The sequence below is a fragment of the Bidens hawaiensis genome, unplaced genomic scaffold (genome assembly GCF_021521415.1).
Source record: "Bidens hawaiensis isolate Kalapana, Puna unplaced genomic scaffold, B.hawaiensis_p1.1 tig00019208_1, whole genome shotgun sequence".
Lineage (NCBI taxonomy): Eukaryota > Viridiplantae > Streptophyta > Magnoliopsida > Asterales > Asteraceae > Bidens > Bidens hawaiensis.
In genome coordinates, this window is record NW_027492914.1 from 50091 (window position 1) to 63785 (window position 13695).

Below are 13695 nucleotides of genomic sequence, written 5' to 3' on the forward strand. Positions count from 1 at the left end.
CAAACTATATTTTAACATTAACTATAACATATTTTATAAGTTCATGTAACCTTTAAGTTTAATACCTAAACACATCCTACATGAAAAATATACATAAACAATAATTAAAAAAACTAAAAGTAACCCACGTAACATGCGGGCTAAAAGCTAGTTTATATATAAACGGATTGTTTTGTAAGGAATCAATTAAGGTATTAACTTACAATTATACTATATATAATAGCAAAACGAATTGCCATAGTACTCGATGGTAAGATTGTAATTTTAGTAACTTTTTTTTGTGCGTTCCACGTGCTTCAAGTTCAAGTGTACGACGTGTGTGAGTCGTGTGACAGTAACGATATAATATAAATACGGTATATCAGTCTATCTCAACGATGTGTTGGTTGATTGCATCGGTTCGTAGGATATATGCTTTTCTCTATGTATATGACAAATTGATGAACATTATTGTAAATAATCTACTCATATATATGTTTATCTCGGATTAAACATCAATCGTTTTCTTCTTATTGACAAATCACTAAACCGAATTATGTTATATGTCGTCTAATCAGACCCACGTGTAGGATCAAAATCTTTTATACCCTCAATATATTGTGTGCCTCTACCGGTGCCTTATTGACAAATACACATATTACCTTTGATGAAGAATCTACAAACTCCACTTGCTAAAAGGCACCACAAAACACATCAAAATCACACCTTTAAAGAGTCCACTAAAACCCCATAACACAGATGCCACCAAACATGAGATTTCAAGAAAAAAGTCTTATATAAATAAGACTCTTTTTGTTCCTAGAGCAAAAGATAAGGCCACTAGTGTAATGCAACATGACAAAAACTTCTAAGATTCTTTTGCATCATATTTCTTTTATCATAAAGATGTTCTTTTGAATTCTTGACCGTAAAAGGTTACGAATAAACAACTAAAAGAGATACGAATCGCGTGATCACAAGGATACTATGTTGCACGGAAACGCCACCCGAGTGCCGTACCCCGTCCCGGAAACTCCCCGGGGACGGAAACGGCTAGAAACGTTTCCCGGACGAACCCGTAAACTGGGGACGGTCAACAAACGATTCCAGGCCTTTGGAAACGGTCAAAAATCCGTTTCAGGGACGTCTCATATTTATTTTAGGGTTTTATGTATTTTACAGGAGGGGAAGTATAAGGAAGATGAAGTGCACGAGAAATAAGGAGAATTTATTTTGTAGTTAAATTCAATTAATAAAAGTATGTGGTCTAATTGTAGGTACTACACATTAAATAGTATTTAATTGTAGTTAAATTCAATTAAAAAAACGGTTCATTTTACTTTGGATATAGCATATATAATAATAATAATTAAATGGTAATAATTATATTATTATATAACGATACTATTAGTATAAAATAATCATCAATTTAACATAAGTATTTTAACATAAATAATTTAACATAAGTATTTTATTTAGCTACTAGTTTACTTTATATTCACTTTTATTTGGTTTATTTATTATATTTCATTGATGTAGAGACGTATATTTTATTTAATTTATATGTATTTATTGCCGTATCCGTGACGTACCCGTTTCTTGATTTTTTGAGTTTTGCCGTTTCCCGTTCCCGTACCCGTGCCCGTTTCCCGTTCCCGTACCAGTTCCCGTGCAACATAGCAAGGATATAACTTCTGAATCAAGACATATTTCCTAATTATAGCCCAATGGTTTGAGTCACTCACAACGGTGCTCGAATTTTCTACATAAAATATCTTTAAAATGAATTATTCGTGCAAAAACTTTATTCCTCCATATATTCTAGTCGAATATATTCTTTTTGATTTTTAGCTTGTAAAGTATAAGAAGTGTTGAACATCTAACCTTAGCTTTGCAACACTCGGGGATGATGGCTAGCGCACAACTTCTGGTTGTATCAGAAGATCACTCTCCACATAAATGGCGCGTTCCTTTAAAGGAAGACGTTTTTGGTGCATTTATGGCAAAAGGAGGTCCGGTTATGCATAAGGTTTTTGGTGATAAATCATTGTTTGGACCGTTATTGTTTAAAAAGTTCTTTGATCCATCGGATGCGTTTCCACTTTGGGAATTTGAACCAAGTGTGTTGTTGTCGGATTTTCAGAACCCGTGCGTGGATTGGTTTCAAACAGAAGCATGTTATGTCCTAAAAACCGAACTATCAGGTAAGTGTTTATATTATTTCTAGTTTTGAATCCATTCCGGTATATATTTTTAAACCAGTGAAATCATAATCTCTTTTGAGTTTAATTGTATTAACTTTGTCATAAGAACACATGTTAATTAAAAATCATTCATTTGTGTCAACTTTGTCAGGTTCGACCCAAACACAAGAGGAGTTAAATGGGTCAACCCGAACAAACCATTTAGTGAAACCTTTTCTTAGATCGACCTGAAAGTGACCCAAGGTCGTATAGAGTCAACCCAAACCCATGAATTTTGTGTTTGATTCTTATCATTTTTGAAACTCACACCCAAATTGAAAAACAGACAATACAACATGTTGGTTATTGTTTATGGTAACTTTTGTGCTATATTTTGCTCAATACTAAATTGAAGAAATTATATAAAACATGTATTTTAAACAAAATACAATGTTCAACTTATTTGCCACAGAAGTAGATAAAAGCAGCATTCGAGTTTATGTTGAGAATGGGAAAGTTATGGAGATTAGCGGACTATGGAACCACAAAAGCGAATCAAGAGCATCATTGGACTGGCGAAGTGGCAATTGGTGGGAACAAGGCTTCGTACGAAGGCTAGAATTGCCTGAAAATGTCGACTGGAAGAGAATCGAGGCGTATGCGACCAACAATACCATTTTGGACATTAGACTTCCAAAAACTTCAACTGAATGTAATGTCCAGCAGTGAACACAAAGGTTTTTGTTTTTTAACAACTATATAAACATATGATTGTGCATTTCTCTATATGAAAACATAGTAAAATTTAACCATGTGAATCTTGATTAATCTTGATGTCTTGTAACTTGTAAACCAAAGAGAAACAACATGAAAGTATATAAAAGAATAGACAAACCCAAAGTGGTCTATGAACATTCTAAGGAAAACTATATTTTTCTCTAATTAAGTTCTTAAAGGTTGAGAGTAGATGTGTTAAATATGTGCTAGAGGGTTGGTGGATTGAATCCGACATGAGCTGGAAGACGACATTAACACAGACACGAGAGGAAGTAAACATGACCATTTAGTTAAACTGTTCACGGGTTTGACCAGAAACTGACCCAAGCTCTTTTAAAATAAACTTAAATATGTGAATTTTATGTTTAGTTAATCTTGTGTTCATATACCATGACTGTGGATCACAAAAAGGAAAACATATTGGTTTTTGATTTTGTGGTAATTTTTGTAGTACATTTGTTCAATACTAAATTTAAGAAATTAAGATGAGAGCAATTAAAACATGTCTTTTAGTTATTACATTTAACTATTTAAGTACTTTCCCCAACACCTTTCAAACCAGTGAAATCATAATTTTAATTGCATAAGCTTTGTTATAAGAACACATGTTAATTAACGATCATTCAACAAAGAGCTTGTAGCCTCTAATGGTACCAACTATCAAGTGGTGAGGCCGTGAGGATTCAAGTCCCATTAAGGGCAAAATAGAGTAAAATTTTGGGACACATCGATAAGATATTCTATTAATTATGATATTATTTAGGAATACGTCGTATAAAATAAAAACTATTCGGTTTTTAATGACACATATTTTCTCTTATTTTTCCATGCTTAAAACATATTTTCCTTTTGTGAGTAACAAAATACTTAGAACAAAGCAAAAAATGGATAGATCATAAAAACTAGAAATAGTGTCATAAATTCATAAAAACGAATGCCATGAGATGGCTTTTGTGCGTGAGAGAGGACAGAAAAGAAAGGCCTTGAGCAATACAGACAAATCTTATTTCAGAATCATTTAAATCATAGCCTCTCAATTTTGACAACTTATCTAACGCATTTGTCTTTTATTCAAACGGTTTGGAATTAAAATGTTATAATATTTGTTTTTACAAAAGGAATAATACAAAGGGGATGTAGCTCAGATGGTAGAGCGCTCGCTTAGCATGTGAGAGGTACGGGGTTTGATACCCCGCATCTCCACTTTTTATTTATGTAATAATATTTTTTCTACTTGAAGTGGGCTTTTAAACCCATTTATTTTGTCTTTTTTGATCCGTATTCAAAAAGGCCATTTGTTCTTCTAAAATTTTTGCATCACACTGGAACACTTGATTTTAGTTATATTGTTTAAAAAAATTTTAAATAACCACACTTCTTTTAATTGGGTGTGAGGTTGTTATATGTTAACCCATTTAACAGGGCGTTTTTCACGTTGACCAGTTTAGTTAAATGGGTGCTTGAATCATTTATTATAACTTATGAATCTGATTAACATGTTTACAACTTTAGTTATTAGACTATTAGGTGTGGATGCCATTTTGCTTCACACTTTATATTGCCATGTCAACACCACATCATACCATATTTCACTCCACCATTTTTCACAATATTATAATGGTCACCAATTCACCACTACCTCACTTTTCAAATAAAATAATAATATATATAAAAATAATTTAATATAACTAAAATTAATTTGATATATCTAAAATTAAAACTTAAATAAAACTAAAGTTACATTCATTGATAAAAATAACAAGAAATAATAATTACTTAATTCAAAACATAAAACAAGAAAAACGGGTGGTACGATTCTAAATATTTAGCTATCTTTATGAATAATTCTTTGATCAAACGAAAACGTCTCTTGAACATTTTTTCATCATATACCGGATTATCGTCAAAGTAATCATCTACTATGCGCTCATGACCCGCTTTATGGTCTCTGTTCGAAGTAGCTCTTCTTGTTTTCGGTGTCGAATTTTCGCCCTCGTCGGTTACTGTAGCGGCTGCAGTAGACACGATCGTGTGAAAAAAATGCGGATCGACCGAACTCGACTTATCATCGGATGAAAAATCCATCTTAGTTTAGAGAGATTTGTAGGTTTTTTATATGAAATAAGAGAGAAAGAAGGGGTTTATTTATTTATATGCTTTGGTAAGTTTTTTTTAATTATATCTTATTTGGAAAAAAAATGAAAAACAAAAAACAAAGTAACCATATGAATGAAATAAAAATGTTTTTTTCTTCTTGGAAGTTGTCAAATGAGGCGAGGCGGTGATTGGAATAAATATATATTATTTTGTTTGGAGCTTTCATATTTGATCGGCATTTTAATCGGTAATTTCACTTCCAAACCTCCACCGTCAACGGTGCCACTTTCAGTGGGGTAGTGTTCACCGCGGCACCTCCTGCCACATCAACATTTTCAACGCCAAAGTGGCTTCCATACCATTAAGCCTTACATAAAACACAATATGTTTGGCATGAAGCTTTTAGGAGCTTTTAGGAGCTTTTAGGAGCTACAAGCTTCAAGCTTTTAAGAAAAAGCTCATACTCAATTAAAAGCTCTGTTTGGTTCAAGGAGCTTGAAGCTTTTAGGTCAGGAGAAAAAGCTTAAAGCTTAAAGCTTCTACTAGTAGCGTTTAGAAAGAGCTACAAGCTTTTAGTATGATAATTTACTTAAATAACCTTCCAAAATAAATACATTTACTATTATTGATTTTAGTTATGCCCATTTTAGTAATTTTATACGTTTTATTAAAAACTCCAGCTACTCTGCCAAACATCTAAATATATCTAAAGAGCTACAGCTTCCAGCTACCAGCTACAGCTTCCAGCCACCAGCTTCCAGCTAATAGCCAACAGCTTCCAGCTACAGCTACCAGCTAGTTTTGCCAAACATACTCAAAGTGAAAAATTAAATAAGTAAATTTGTAAGTTAACTTTCAAAAAATATAAGACCAAAATCTAAATGTACTGATATATTTGGTTTTTACTAGATGGGTGCCCGCGCGATGCTGCGGGAAATACATACCTTAGTAATCATGTAGATTTATGGGTGCTTGTTGTTTCGTCGTAACCGTGAAACCATTTATTGTTATAAGTAAATTCATAGTTCTTATTTTAAACTCAATTTAACATCAAAGTACAAACGAAAACGAAACCTAACCATCGTTAATGGTTTGGTTTTGTTGGGTTTCTATTTTCACGGTCTAGTTTCAGTTTTCGGTGACCAGAAACCGTGAATAATGGCTTGGCTCATGGTTTAATTTAAAATCATCAAAACCGGACAGGAAATGCATAAACGTAAAATTTTATTTTTTTTAACTGAAAAGAAACTATGACAATATCATACTCAAATTAAAGAGAAATAAATGCTCGTTTTTATGATGCAATTTTTTTTAAAAAAAATATTAACGTATGAAAAAGTTATGACCATTTAAAAATCGTGAGGGTATTTGGGTTAAAAATGAAATTATAAAGAATAGATAGTTAAAAGATGAATGACCAAATTTGTAACTTTTTTTAAAATTTATATAAGTTGATTAAAGTTGAAGGGGAAAAGTTGTAACTATTTTGAAGAAAATAGAAAATACGTGATATTTTATGCTATAATGACTACTTTGCCATCATTTTAGGTTGTACCATGTGTTTAAACATTTGTAAATACTTTTAAAACAAGTATCTTAATTTGCCATCATTTCATACATTATATATATGTATAGATATCGGAAATCAACTAGTATCATCAAGCCCTTGAAAATACTTGAAACTAATCCCATCAACGATTAAAATTTAGTCTGATTTTAAGATTCTATATTTTCATAACTAGTAACTAAAAAGTAACCAGTTTTATCGGTTAAGATTCATAACTATTAGCCTATGACACAACACATGTTGAAATATAAAATAAGAAAATGTTTTGGATAAGAAACCGAAAAAATATAAAATAAAATAAAAACACTTAAAACTATTAGCCTATGACACAATACATGTTGAAATATAGCAAGCATAAAAAGTGGTTAGCACGTCACTGGGTGAGCTCTAGATATATGTAAGGTTATCTTTTTAACGACCAACAAACATAAACATAGAATAACTAGGTATTCCGTACGGGATGATTCAATGACTTACTTTTTTAACAATATTAAAAATTAAATAATACAGTTTCTTTTTTAAATACGCTTACTTTTTTAACTCCAATATATACTCTTTTGTAAATACTAAACAGTCAAAAGCGCCTTTCAAAAATAAAATAAAAATAGTCAAAAGCATGTCATAAAGTAATATACTTCACACTTCACACTTCACACTTCACACTTCACACTCATTTACTAACAGCATATACCAATAATCAATGAAGAAGAAAAAGAAAAGAAAGAAACTAATCATCTAATTTGTTGGATGCCATCATAACACCCATTTTACAATAGAGAAAGTCATTCTAGTCTTGACGGTGTGGTAAAAGACTTTTGTTTTGAGCGTGAATATTAGGATTCAGACCTTGACATGAGAGTAGATTATATCTTAGAGTAGTTTAGGTCTTTAGGAGTAGGATTGGTGATATATATGTGTGTAGCCGTTAAAAGAAAAAAAAAAAAACAGAAACTTTTTTTCTTGTTTTTACTATATATTTTGTATTTACTTCACTTCCTTCAAAATTATCATTAAAAAAAAACCTCTTTTCTTCTATACAGTTTACACCCCAAACTTAATATTTGAATTGAGGTTTAGCTAAGGAGATAACTCTTATGTAATTGAAGCGAGTATAAACGATATTATATAAATTTTATTGAGCAAGTACAAAATGGAGTGAATTAAAACCCCTAAACTAAGGTCATATAATTGTGGTGAATATGAAATGTGAAAAAAGAAAAAAGTGTCACAAATAAGGTCAATGCATGGTTTGTATTAAATAAACATCAATGATTTGTTAATAAGTAAACCATAAAAAAACATGATTTGTAGATGATTTAGAAATGATTTAAAAAACAATTTGAGGGTATGGAACTTTACGCTTGTATGGAATACTCAAAAAGCACTTGTGAATGCTTGGCAACAAAGTCATATATATTTTAAATCATTGGCTCATCTTTCGCAATATAAGACCAATAAAGATAAACAAAATAAATAATATATCCGCACCAAAATCAATAATTAGGTTATAATATAGATATCACTAACTATATTATATGAATCATTAAGATGCATTGTTAAATGTGAAGAATCAGATCAAAACAAAGGATGACTTCAAACTCAAGGTTTTCTCTAACCAAACATTGTTTACTAATTCTAAGTTATAGTCTCATCATTACATTATTCACATGATAGGAATATTGGTTCTAAGATGACATACTTTAAGCTATAGAAATTCATTCTTTCCCGAAGTCCCTACCTTGTAATCTTTGATAGCACCTTTTCAACCTCCTATAAGCCAATCTAACTATGAGTTTGCATGTTGTGTTTAATTGCAACTATCAGTCATTAAGTCAATTTTATGATTTGTATAGTATATGTAAACTTTAATTAGGTTTACTATGAGGTTTAATAATAATAATAATAATAATAATAATAATAATAATAATAATTATAATAATAATACCTGTTAAAAGATATGAATTATCAGTTATTTGTTTAATTTGTTTACTTGGGTGGGCGGTTAGTTTAATAAGCGTACTAAATCACTCGTAAGCATGATACTTAGTCATTGACTCTTGCCATTAACAGTTAAACGACAACGAAATATACATCTCAACTAATATGATGCAACATTAGCAAATTCAACATACAAAACATATTAGAATTGATATCATGTTTCATCCAACTCATATTAGGTTAACCTTTTAAATTTCCATACCACAATTCTCTTTTGTTGAATTTCAATTTTCATTCTCCTTATTGTGGAGTTGTGATACCTTAAAGAAGTTAATACAATGAAAAGACATAGCTTTCTATCTGATGTGATCTTTGTTTAAATTATGTGATCTTTGTTTGTTTGTTTATTTGTATGAGAGTTAATTCTACGAATGCTCCCTATGGTTTATGTATATTGCAAGTTTGACAAAAATGGCCCAAATAGTCTGTCTTTGTTACACTAATGGTTTCTAATGCGAATGCTCGTTAAAATTTTCAGTTATATGTTACCTTTTAATAGTACTTAAAGACTAATTTCTACATTTTAGTGGCAAATCGTGTATAACAGGCTAGAGACAAAGCAACTGACACAAGTATCTAACATGAAAACGACGCATTTAGCATTTGGCTTTGACAGTTTGAACGTGACAGTTATATGTTTTATGTATCAAAAATGATAAATAAACCATAACCTCCTAATTTTAAATATTTTTAAAATAGTGTCAAATTGTATGGTGTATTTCTTTTTCTATTTTTTTTCCTCTAAACATGTTTTATTGTGTTTAAACATGTACACAATTTGTCATCCTAAATTATGTTTGTTTGTTTTGGTTAGTAAAATGTTCAATCACCGTCTCTTGCAATCAAGGATCCCAAATTAAAGATCCCAGCTTTTTTTTAACTTATGTGCCACTTGACCACTTGTACGTTAATCATCAATTCAAAGAATTAATGTTTAGAATTAGCATAATTCTAAACTTCATGCATTATCCTCATAGTCATTGGAGTATGCTAGTGCTATTGTTAAATATTTTATTTTATTTTTTGTGACTATTATAAATATTTTAACGGAAGGTTATGTATTTTCAAAAGTAACATTGATACATTATAATTTGATGATGGTTGATATACTTGAATACAAAAAATGTCACTTCAAACCGTTACAATTTGTCATTGCTACAAGACCAAACGTAGCAGGAATTGTCTCTGAGGCATCTTTTGTCCTAATCCACCCCTCCCCCCCCCCCCCCCCCCCGACGCATTTCGGCCTTTGAAAACTTTCTCAACCTGTTGATGAAGAGAAAGGCAGGCCCAAGGAGGAAACCAATCAATGAAGAGGGAGGTAAGGGTGTTTCCCACTACATATGGTCTAAGGCTATGTGTAGTGAATGAGCTACAAAATTGGGCGATTTACGTCATGTGGTGCCCAGTCAGCAAATAGTGGGTTTTTGTTTTACGGGTGTAATGGTGTTGTAGCCCAACATATATATACATATATAGGGTTTGGATCAAGTACAAATGAAATTAGCGTACTAAACGTGAGAATCAAGTAAAGTAATTATGTATACAAGTAGAGTAATTATGTAGTTACATCATAGAGTAATATAATTACTCTATGATGTAACATTGTAACTACATAATTAGGGGGTGTTTGGGATTCCTTATTTTACCTCCTTATAACTCTTCATTAAGTTAATAAGTTAAATTATGGAACTTTTCATCTCACATCAAAAGTAATTTCAAACACCTTTACTTTTCAAAAGGTTAATAAGTTATAAGTTGGTAAAAATAAGCAATCCCAAACACCCACTACTCTACTTGATTCTCACGTTTAGCACGCTAATTTCATCTGTACGTTAACTTCCCCCTTACTCACACACATATTATTATAATAATAGTAAACCAACAAACACATCCGGCGACAAAAACTAGCGCTCCCCCCCCCCCCCCCTTAAAAAAAATCGACCCAATATCGCCTAGGGGCGGTGTTCACCAATTTTGTAGCCCCTTATCGGCCATACGGATAACCTAAGTATGTTGTGTTTCATTATAAACCATAAATACATAAAGTAAACAATGAATCGTATTTTTTAGGTTATACTTTCTCTTTCGTGCTTTAATCAAAATGATTTTTCGTGCTTTAATCAAATGATTGAATGGTTCAAAGAGTTATTTCATTCCCTAATTATTTATAGCTATATCTTTATAGCTAATCATCAATGTAAAGTAATGCAAAAGACAAAGATTGTGCAAAATAATGTGAGAACAAAATAGTATTGAAAAACTCCATTTAAATATTCTATTAGATTTGTGGATAGAATTAAATACTCGTGAGAGACATGTGCGAATGTGTTTGGCCACATTGATAAAAGTAATAGCAAATAAATAAGATTTGAAATAGTAGATAACAATTGTGCCGTTAAAAGAAAACTAATATATTGTGAAACATTGTGTCTAGTTGATAGAGTTAAAATAATAAATATTTTTATGTTTCTTTTTTTCTAAAATCCAATTAACTCATACATGACTCATATAGTTTGTTTATTTAAGGCGGGGCATACAAGATTATAAGTTGTATAAAGTTGTGATATTGTAGTCGGATTAAACAGATTGTAAATAAATTTACATTGTGAACTTATAAACCACATATATTTTACTTTATAAATTTAATTTTACACACATTAACTCATTTACTTATAAAATTCTCGACTACAAACAAAATCTCCGCTGTGATGTGGAACTCGTTAGGCGCTAATCGAGAAGTGAGATAAAGATTAGCGATTAATCGAGATTAGAATGTATATGTAATTTTTAAATATACATATATACACCAAATTTTCTATGTAAAATTTTCAATTTTGACAAAATGGCTATTAATTGATGACTAGTCAGTAGGGTAAAGACTAACGCCAGACCCGCATACATATCCCAGACCATTAATACCTAGACTAAACTGATTATATTGATGTAGAATAACATATATGTTTTTCAAATTCAAATCTTAAAGGTGATGGACGTATATGCTAGTTTCTAAATTGATAGGGGTTATGTGGTTGACAATGGTTATTTATTCTTAACGGGTAGTACCGCGAGATTCCTGTTTAAATATTTCAAAACCAACCCTACTCTTACTCTACTCTTTACCCCACTCCATTCATTAAAATAAGCTTCTAATGTATATATATTTATAACTAATTTTTATCTCCCGTATTATGGGGTTGTTTTATATTATTTGTTCTAATATTTATTTATTTTTTAAATTTATATTTTTTTGTATGAAAGTTAATAATATACTTATGGTTTGATGATAAATCGTTTCACAAATAAATGAGATGTTATAATCCGGTTTAAAAGCTATATGGTTTTGATGAGACCTGAGACCCGTTTATTTCTTTTACTATAAAATTAGTTTTTTAATTATAAATAATATTTATGAAAGTTAATAATATACTTATGGTTAATTTGATGAGACCCAAGACCCATTTGTTTTTTTACTATAAAATTGGTTTTATAATTTAAATACTATATATATCTATTTAAAATAAATAAGATATTAATTTTTAGTATATCCTATTTTATAGGATTTTTACATCAATAATTTGGTGAGAATAATTTTTAATTTAATGAGATGTTATAACCCGTTTAAGAAATATTTAGGTTTGGTAAGACCCATACCCATGAATTCGGGTCAAATGCATGAGAAACCTCTATTTAAAAATCAAGCAAATTTGATGACTTCAAAAAAAAGGGGAGCGACCACATCGCGACACCTAGGATTTTTTGGTTTTCGTTTATATATATTATAGATTATAGATATACAAAATTATCTATTTTTAAAATTTCAATATTTAAAGCATACTATACTTTAAATCTAAGAAAACTTGTAATATTTTAGTGTGAATCTGTTGACATTATTGGAGAATCCTCGATAGGAACATGCTAAAAATATACCTAGTTAACACCCTCTCTTATCTTTGTTTTATAGTCATTACACTCTAACTTCACTTAAAGTTTTGAAGAATTCGTTTTTGATAGTCATTACTAAAATATATTGGAGATTATGATTGTAGTAATATGCTTTTATTTTTGGGAAAATTCCCATAATAGTCCATTTAGATAATGTGTTTCCAAAATTATCCCCTGTAAGGCCCCGAACCCGGTGACCCTACTTTAGCGTCGGATTTACTCATAAACACAGTTCTTCAAATCAGAGTTTATTAAAACTTTTTCGCGGAATATAAAACATCAATCATTTGTTACAAAACATTAAATCTTTTCTTTGATACTATAACACAAAACTTTATATTTAAAACATCTTTACTTCTTTCTTCAGATGCCAGCCGTTCAATCCATGCTGTGTGTCATCCTCATGCTAACTCTATAATCAGCTCACCTGCGTGCATACTAAAAGTCAGCTACGCTGAGTGAGTTCTAGTTAATCGAACGCCATACAATACATACACATACACACATATCCGTAGATACATATCCATACTTCACTAGTTACCCTTCTGTTCTACATACATACTTGCTACCATACATACATACATATCTACAATCACTAACCTCAGTCTACCGAGAGTACGTTCATAGTTCACCGTCTATACCTGTACTCAAGGTCGTGAACACGTACAAAGTTCGCAGTCCTTACCTATGTTCACCATTTATGGTACGTACAAGGATCGCGGTCCTTCCCTATACCATAGTACATCCACAACACGTACAAGGTTCGCAGTCCTTCCCTATGTTGCAACCTAATTCATAGCACGTACGAGGTTCGCAGTCCTCCCCTATGCTACAAAATCAGCACGTATAAGGTTCACAGTCCTTTCCTATGCTGAAATACATCCACAACACGTACAAGGTTCGCAGTCCTTCCCTATGTTGCAACCTAATTCATAGCACGTACGAGGTTCGCAGTCCTCCCCTATGCTAAAAATACAGCACGTATAAGGTTCACAGTCCTTTCCTATGCTGACGCCTATCTACATTACGTATAAGGTTCGCAGTCCTTATCTACGTTTACATATATCATCTACTTCACGTATAAGGCTCGCAGTCCTTAACTACGCCATTACCAGCTGAGTCTATGTCCGGCAGAAGCTAGAGGGATTT

At 31.4% G+C, this 13695-nt stretch overlaps 1 protein-coding gene and 1 non-coding gene across 2 annotated transcripts; both read left to right on the forward strand.

The window, feature by feature from the left end:
* Positions 1-1689: 1689 nt before the first annotated feature.
* Positions 1690-4075, forward strand: LOC143557860 (21.7 kDa class VI heat shock protein-like). Its single transcript, XM_077046830.1, has 2 exons — positions 1690-2183; positions 2635-4075. The coding sequence occupies exons 1-2, from the start codon at positions 1886-1888 to the stop codon at positions 2889-2891; spliced, it is 555 nt and encodes a 184-aa protein (XP_076902945.1). The 5' UTR covers positions 1690-1885; the 3' UTR covers positions 2892-4075.
* TRNAA-AGC (transfer RNA alanine (anticodon AGC)) lies at positions 4070-4142 on the forward strand. Its single transcript has one exon. It is a non-coding gene; the product is annotated as a tRNA-Ala (tRNA).
* Positions 4143-13695: the final 9553 nt, after the last annotated feature.